Consider the following 8,797-nt stretch of genomic DNA (forward strand, 5'->3'; position numbering starts at 1 on the left):
GTACAACAATCCAACCTGCACGGGGCGACGCAGCAGTCAGCCCAGCCAGGGTCATCAGCCGACGGTACAGCAGGCTGGTGGTCAACCATTTGTACAACAGCGCCACCATCAACCGTCTGTGCGGCAGTGCAGTCATCAGCCGTCGGTGCGGCGGCACCAATATCCACCATCACCACAGCGTTCAAATCACAGCCCGTCAGCACGGGCGAGCGGCGAGCCTACGCCGGCACCGGCGCCGCCCACCACCGGCCTCAGTCCGCCGCGGCCTCCGCCACCGCTCAGCCGCGGTCCGCAGAGTGTGGCGGCGCAGCGGCAGCCCGGCGCCGGCCCGTCGCTGCTTCCGAGACGGGCCGGCCTGCCTGCGCAGAGCCGGCCGGCGCAGTCCGCGACAGCAACAGCCCAGCAGCGGCCCGGCTCGGCCCGTTCCGCTGCCGACCCGCCACCGTTGGCGAACGCGCGCTGTCACATGCCAAAGCTGTTCTCTTTGGGCGTTGTGGAGTGCGACTCCGCTTCGCCGGCGCGGAACGCTTGGCAGCCTGTTCAAAACCACCAGGCTGGGGGCGCATCGCGTGGTCTACAGAGTCCGCAGGCTCTGGCCGTGGCGCTGCCCGTCCAGAGCGTGCAGCCTCTGACCGTGGCGCAGCCCATCCAAAGCGCGCAACCTCTGACTGTGGCGCGGCCTATCCAGAGCGCGCAGTCTCTGACCGTGGCGCAGCCCACCCAGGACGCGCCGCTTCAGCCGGTCGCGGCGCGGCTCGCCCTGAAGATGCAGCCGGTGGCTGCGTCACAGGTCATCGCTAGCCAACCACCGCGGAGCGCGGCTCGCGCGGTGACGCGTCAGCAGCCGACGAGCGCGTCACCATTCGCCGCAGGTTCACAAGCGCGAGGGGTCACGAGCGCGCAGGCGCAGACTGGCGCTCCACTGACTGCCGCAGCGCCGCAGGCTCGGGCGTCGCCTCAGGCTGCGTCGAGTCCGCAGCGTCGGCCCGTGCCCAGTCCGCAGCCGGAAGCTGGTCGGCAGCAGCAGAACGGGCGACGGCCAGACCCTCGAGAGAAGGTCAGTGGTGCTCTGGAATATGGATTCTCCTCAGGCGGGTGGTCTGCCTGAAAATGTCGCAACCTACCTCACATACATTTATTACTCGTTAGCTGTCTGAAGTCGCGTTGAATCGCGAGACGGTTTGCTGTAAGCGTGGAAGCGGGGTGCGGTGGCTGGACGGGCGACTGCCGTTGATGGCCTGCCACGCCGGCCGTGTCGGCCCGCCCTGCGTGCCGGCCTCCCCTGAGCCGCCACCACGCCTCGACCGACAGACGGAGCCGGCGGGCCGACCGGCGCCCGCCCCAGGGAACCGCGTGATCAGCCGACACGCCGACGGCACGTACCAGCTGGCGCACGTCACCGCCGTCACCGTCCACGCGCTGTTCACCGTGACGCTGGACGACGATTCGACTCACCGCGACGTGGCGCCGCACGACGTCCTGGTACGGCTCGCCGCCCGACGGCAGAGCGGTGCCCCGGACGGTGCCTCTCCTGGACGGTGGGCGTGTCACTGGGGGTCGCGGCGCGAGTGGCGTGATACATCGTGACGGTGGCAAAGGTTCACTTGCCATGGTTACTGCAGTCAGCCACCGTTAAAGTGAGTGGTGCTTGTATTCATGGTGTATGATTGACGCGGGGTGCAGGTGCAGTCGGACAGTCTGGATGTCGTATTCTATACTCCTTACAGTATGTCGACGGTGATATCAAGGCGGGTCGTGCTGCAGCGAATCATGCCCCCCCCCCTCTCACCCCCCTGGTGTGCCCCTGAGCGGCGGTCAGCCGTAATCGGTGACCGGTGACCAGTGATCGATGACCGATGGCAGATGACAGATGACCGATGACCGGTGACCGGCGCCGCCAGGGCCTGGAGGGGCCGCTGGAGGGCGTGCCGGAGGTGGGCAGCCGGCTGTACGTGCGGCTACCGTCGGCCGAAGGCGAGAACGTGACGCTGGGCACATTCCGCGGACACCGCCGCGTCGAGCAGTGCCAGGTACGCTGATACGCGCGTGTGAGTACATGCAGGGTTTGTGTCAGGGGCACGCTGGGGTTTCCTGCATTGCGCTCGACTCTGCGAACGGCACCTCCGAAACAGGCAGGTGATTGCTTGCAAGCAATTGCCACAAGGGGATGCGCTTACCATGATTGCTACGATGCGATGGACAGCGATACATATATTCATTCTTCATTCTTGCGACAACGCATGCTTAGAGGAGCCATTGGGGAGGGGGTTGCCTTACGGCGTGCAGCAAACGGATTTGTGTTACAGATGCCGTGTGTATGAAGTTGTACTGACTGGCGGTGTTTGAGCTGTGATGCGGTAAACGGCACATGATGAGCGCCAAATGACCGTAGATGTCCCCCCCCCCCAAAAAAAACCTCTGGTGGCTGAGCTTTCCCGGCTCTTCTTTTGTTGGGTGACCTCAATGCTCGCCACACCTCTTGGGACTGCGCCCAGGCCAACACTCGCGGCAGGCACTGTGAAACATTTTTACATGATGTATCACCCTGTGTTTTAAACACGGGGACCCGAAATCACGTGTCTCCTCCCTGTGGTCAGACATCGACGTTGGACTTGAGTTTTGCAAGCCCTTAACTAGCGGTAAATCAGGCATGGTCGGTTGAAAACGGCTCCTTTGATAGTGATGACTACCCCCATTTGCGTGCGTTTCCAGAACGTAGCAGCTTTCGTGTCTAGGGCACAGCGGTGGGATCTTAAAAAGGCTAACGGGGGGGGGGGGGGATTTATAGGCACGGGTAGAGGCCAGGTTGACTCCCGTTTGGATGGATGGGCCTGCATCGGTGGAGGAGCTTGCCTCCACAAGTCTAACGATCGGCAGAAGAGAGCGTGCCGCACACGTCCGGTGCCTTACGCAGCTCAGATAAACTTTCATATAACTGAGGAGCTCTCATCTAACAAACCTTTCACGATGCTTGAACTGGGGGGTGCTGGTAGTGTAGTGGTTAACGCAACTGCGTTATGGTTAATGGCTCAATGTTTAACGCATCTGCGTTAACCACTGCGCGTCTGGGAAACTAGAGGTACGGGGTTCGATTCCCCGCGTGCCCGCTCTTCCTGCCAGGATGAGAGGTAGGCGACGCCATATAGCCTCAGCAGCTGAGTGCGTCGTAAAGCCCCAATGACATGACACACGTGCTTGAACTGATGACAGCCATTAACTCTTTGCGCAGCGTGGCGGAAGGTCCGGATCTCATTCATAATGATATGCTCCGTTGACTCGCACAGGCTATACTGATGACGTTCAACCAACTGAGAACACTCCTGGGGAACTGTGCGCTCTAAGTGTCGGTCTTTCATTAAAACAGATAAAAAACGGGAGGTTATCGCGTGCGGCTCTAGGGTTGGGACGTTTGAGCTTATCTCTTCCTATGAAGGGTATGTGACGACCTTTACAGACGGATCCGAGACCGAATCAGACGTTGACCCCTGCGTTCGTGTGTGTTGGTCCTGCCACTCGTTCGTTCTCGCCGCCAGAACACGCCTCTGTGTGTGCTGCAGAGCTTGTTGCCACTATTAAAGCACTTTGCTATATTGAAGTCACTGCTGACAACCGACACTTGATCTTATTTGACTCCCCCAGCGGCCTCATGGCTCTCAAACATTTTACCCTCAGTGTCCTTTTTACGGTACATTTTGACTCGCTTGACAAGGTTGGTCGGCATGAGCGAAACTAGTGCTATGCTGGATTCCAAGCCATGTCAGGATAACGGACAACGAGCTTGCCAACGCCACCGCAAAAGGATCACTTGTGCGGCTTGCACGTGTTCTTTTCTTCTCGCACGTAGGAATTTCTATCCAGCCATCACAGCTTATTTAAAAAGAAAATGACAACGCTGCTGTGACGACGAAAGCAACAACAGGCTCAAGATGATAAAGTAACTGTTGGGCCTCTGGTCTCCCTGCTCGCCAGCGGCCAGGTGTGAAGAAGTCGCTCTGTGCCGTCTGCGAATTGGCCATGCTTACGTGGCACGCGGCTACCTTCTGTCTGGTGGCGTGAGACAAATGCCCCAAATGTGATGCATCGTTGACAGTTGACTATGGGTTCACCTTTCACCTTCCACTTTCCTGTTCACCTTTCAAGGAAGAACGCTGGCGTCATTTTGGACGGCAAGCGTCATGTTTGAGTTATCGCGACATGTTGGGAGACGAGTCATTGTTACACTCGGGTCACTTGTTTCTATTTCTACCAGGCATCAAGTTTTCAGCTGTATTTGCTCCTTGCTATTTAAAACAACACAGCCCTAGACAGCCGTTATGGGCGCGATGTGACATTTGATGGCGACGCGCCCTAAAATCTCAAATCATCATCATTATATGGATTCTGGTTTCGTCCATGGATGGTGTGTTGTGTCTTTGGAGGAGCGTTGCTCTTTCGCCGATGTGTGCTCTCCACATTAGACCGGAGGCGCCCGAAGCCGGCTGGAAACACTAAAATGCAACATTTTGGGCGGTACAGGGTAATCAATCCGCTTCCATCTTCCTCAGCAAATTTCATGAACTTTGATTGTGCTTGCACCATCCCAATGCTTTTTTTCACCGAAGCATCGTGTACAGTCCGGGGTAACACGCTGTTTGTTGGAAACCGGGGTCGAAATGTTCCCACGTCAGTGGTGTGATTTGCATATGTACAATACAGGCATACATCATTTCAACATAAAATAGTAGCACAGCTGCAGGTACGCGGGCGAAATCCTTGAGTGATTGCATTGTAAATCTTGAACAGTGATTGCACATTAATGAGTATGCATTATTCCTTTGAAGCCTCCGAAAAAGTATCGATTATGAGATAGCGTATCTGCCGCAGGACACATTATTGAAGATGTACACAAAGCACACATCAAATACTCGGACGATTAACTGTATTGCCTCCGTGCGCAGACTCCTTACGCGGTCGCGCCCATAAGTTGGCTACATGGCTGGCTGTGACCGCGTGTGCCCTGGTGTGGCGCCGTCTCGTGCCGTGTGCCCAGGTGTGGCGCCGATCCGTGCTGTATGGCTCGGTGTGGCGCCGTCTCGTGCCGTGTGCCCTGGTGTGGCGCCGTCTGGTGCCGTGTGCCCTGGTGTGCCGCCGTCTCGTGCCGTGTGCCCTGGTGTGGCGCCGTCTCGTACTGTAGGCTCCGGTGTGGCGCCGTCTCGTGCCGTGTGCCCTGGTGTGGCGCCGTCTCGTGCCGTGTGCCCTGGTGTGGCGCCGTCCCGTGCTGTAGGCTCCGGTGTGGCGCCGTCTCGTGCCGTGTGCCCTGGTGTGGTGCTGTCTCGTGCCGTGTGCCCTGGTGTGGTCTCGTGCTGTAGGCTCCGGTGTGGCGCCGTCTCGTGCCGTGTGCCCTGGTGTGGTGCTGTCTCGTGCCGTGTGCTCCGGTGTGGTGCCGTCTCGTGCCGTGTGGCGGCGGTCCCACGCTGCCCAGCGTGTAACGGCGTGTGCCTTGGTCTGGAGCGGTCTCGTGCCGTGTGCCCTGACGTGGTGCCGTCTCGTGCCGTGTGGCGGCAGTCTCGCACTGCCCAGGGGCGCCGGCTGACGGCACCACGCTCCTTTCGTGCGCAGGTGAGGTTCACCGACAACAGCGTCGTCACGGTGCCCCGCACCAAGCTCATCATCCCCCAGCCGGCGGCGCTCCAGTGATGCGCACTGGTGAGTGCTGAGCTGGCGCTCTCGGCACGCGCTGACCGGGGGGGTGTCGGTGAACACGCGTCGGTTGCGATGTTGCCACAGTATGGCCGGCAGCTCGTTACAACTAATTGGCTGCTATTTTTGGGATATCGTGCTCCTCACGTCTATGGTGGCTGGATTATTAGTATCTATGAAAATATATAAGACCACGAATATGCAGGATTTGTAGTTAACAGTACTAAGTCTGCAAAAACTCACTTTTGTAGACTGCATACCGGCATATGCATACGTTGCAAAAAGGCACCGAGAAAGATTTGAATTTAAACTGACGGCTGAACACCCGTCATAATTAATTGCTGATCAGCTTTCAGCCCAACATTCCACATATTTAAAAAATCATCTCGATGCACCTAATCCTGCGAAAGATGTCATAATAGTCAGCTAGCGTTGTGTGCGCTGTGAGCACAGCACGCCGAATAAAATCCAAGACGGCGAGGGGCACCAGCGGCCGGGTCCACGCTTGCGACACGCGCGGGGCGTCACGGCATGGACATGGTCCGAAGGTGGAGGTCCTGGCTGGTGGTGATAACACCAGCGCCCACGCTCCGTCCGCAGGGTGCAGACGCAAGCGGAGGCGGGCTCGCTGGTCTCCGGCTCGCTGCTCTCCGTGGGAGGCGAAGAGGCGAGCGTCTCTGTACCGCTCTGCAGCTTCGCTAGGGCCGCGCGCAGTTGGACGCTATGGGGTGATTTGGCCGCGGCCCGGCCTTCAAGATCTCACCAAGAGGAAGTCGTCAGCGGTTGTCGTCGACTAGTGATGCGCCCGGTTTGGACGACCACCAAATATGTTCTACGGTGTGTTGTTTTGGTGGAGCACTCTGCTCGTGTCCTCTGATCGCGCTGTGGCGCGCCGCTGCGCAGTGCGGGCTTGTTACATGGTGCTTTTGTGCGAGCTTGCCCTGACCCTGTCTGGATATTACCTATTTGTAGACAAAGGTGTAAGATTTTAATGTTTTATATTCGAGCTTATTGGTAGAACCAGCCCAAAAGTCTCCGATTATGTTCTGTGCTTTGTAACAGTTGGTTCGACGCATGCACATTGGACGTTTGGCTTAGTGTGTCGTCGATCCTTTAGCTCATTGGGGATGGCACGCATTTGGTTGGCTCATGCCGATGGTGTGTTGCGGGATAGTCTGTCGTGTGGTGGTGCGTTACTGTTAAGGCCAGTACAAAGCCGGCCGTCCTCCGTCGGATATCACAATCGTATGCAGACAAAGCACGCGCCCACAAAAAAGCGTCGTGTTTTGTGCAGTGCGAACTGATGTGCTGCCAGCACCCGTCGCGTGATGGCCCAGCGCTGCAGAGAATCTCATTACGCCAGCAATGCGTGCATGATGAAAAACATTGTCATACTCCAGCACAGAACGCGTGTTCATTATAGTGCCGGCGGGCACGCTCCGTTCCTGGCTAGGCGCCGTGAGATTTCGTATGTGGAATTCGGTGATCCTGATTTCTTCTGTGCTTAGTCTCATGTACCGGACGCGCCGGTGGACAAGCCTGTTCATTATTTGCCTCCAGGGACGGGTGCTGTTACCATGGGACCGTTACCATTGCATCAACTGGCGGGCGAGTCGCAAGGCGTCCCTTCAACCGGTACGCTCAGTGCAGGATGTGTACTCTACATGCGTGGCATGGTGGAGCCCATTACTGAGATCCGTCGCTTTACTGCCCTTTCGCACTGCGTGATGCGTGTTTTTTTTTTTGCGTCCGGTGACGGTCCGGTCAGTCCCCACTCATTGGACAAATACTAACAATCGGAAACGCTTGCGCCAGCGTCAGCCATTCGGGTACGGTTTGTTCCGGTGAATATACTGGCTGCATTTACTAGTCTTTGCTAGAATGACCCTGGCATCCGAGTTAACAATTTGCCTGGTGGGATACGGTGACTAGAAATAGCACGCATTAATTCAAATTGCGTCCATCTGGCTCCCGGCTGTAGCTACCGCTGGTAAGTGCGAAACGACACAAAGCTGTCACTCTAGGTGGGGGAGCGGCTTAGAATGCTTCCTGTCCGCTCCAATTCTTCTCATCCCCCCGCCGTCGGTCGTCAGCCTGCATCGCCGCCCCGCGGATAATCGATGGCGTGCAAATTCGCATGCGTGGTTGGATAAGTTAAAACTGTCACTCAGGATCTCAGGGTGGATCCATGGATCAACATTCTCAGGCTCAAGCTGATGCTGGCTGCGGAGGTTTAAAATGACTACATAATGCTCCTCAGTGCAGGGGTAGGCAAGGTCTGAAGGTATTGCACACCAGTGCGGGCGAGCTTAGTAAAGGCGATGGTTTGCGTATGCTTATTTCTGAGCGTAAGCCAGATATGCCGTTGACCGAGGCCTCCCAAAAGCCCAGACGCTTTCTGCTGCACCATCTCTCCTATCGATTTCCGAGAACACCCTGTATACAAACTCTGTTACGTACACAAACCTGCGGACTCCTTCAGTTGCCTTGGCTGTATTACCGTCGTCGTAGGGGAGACATGGTAACAGTGTACCAGCTGTTTCACGGAGGTATGCTGCTGTCGGAAGAGGAGTTCTTGACAAGGCACAATTCGGAGGTGACAAGAGGACACCAATGGAAGCGCAGAAAACCTCGACCTAGGGCTCCCTTCCGTCGTAACGCGGGCCGTCAACGATTGGAACGCCCTTCCACACCCGGTCTTGTCGTCAACCTCAGATGAACAGTTCAATTCTGGGCTTAATATGTACTGGGCTGACATCATGTATGACGTCCCACACCAAATCTTTCCATAATTTGAGTCTGTTCGGCTACCGTACCGGGAGCCTGACAAGACCGGAGCATACAGGCCTAGTGGCCTTTTATAATTCCCAATCACCATAAGGTAAGGTAAGGTAAGTTAAACGTTACGTCACTTCAGGATTGCATGATCGATCAACCCTTCATTGAAATGCATCGAAAATATAATCTCAGCCTTAAATATAGTATCAATCGGCTTGGAAAACACCTACACGCTGCAGGAGTGTTCGCTGCTGTGTAATCTAGACCTTTGTATTTAGTAGCATGATATATTAAATATTCGCCGCAAACGCCCCACTTTGGTGCCCGATTCCAAACAGTT

The 8,797-nt window shown here is 56.6% G+C and overlaps 1 protein-coding gene across 1 annotated transcript; it reads left to right on the forward strand.

The window, feature by feature from the left end:
- Nucleotides 1-6: 6 nt before the first annotated feature.
- LOC119092608 (translation initiation factor IF-2) lies at nt 7-7,532 on the forward strand. The gene is made up of 5 exons (XM_037215563.1): nt 7-1,057; nt 1,312-1,482; nt 1,902-2,030; nt 5,599-5,685; nt 6,280-7,532. The coding sequence occupies exons 1-4, from the start codon at nt 467-469 to the stop codon at nt 5,674-5,676; spliced, it is 969 nt and encodes a 322-aa protein (XP_037071458.1). The 5' UTR covers nt 7-466; the 3' UTR covers nt 5,677-5,685; nt 6,280-7,532.
- Nucleotides 7,533-8,797: the final 1,265 nt, after the last annotated feature.

Source organism: Pollicipes pollicipes, unplaced genomic scaffold (genome assembly GCF_011947565.3).
Source record: "Pollicipes pollicipes isolate AB1234 unplaced genomic scaffold, Ppol_2.1 Scaffold_3447;HRSCAF=4054_pilon_pilon_pilon, whole genome shotgun sequence".
Classification (NCBI taxonomy): domain Eukaryota; kingdom Metazoa; phylum Arthropoda; class Thecostraca; order Pollicipedomorpha; family Pollicipedidae; genus Pollicipes; species Pollicipes pollicipes.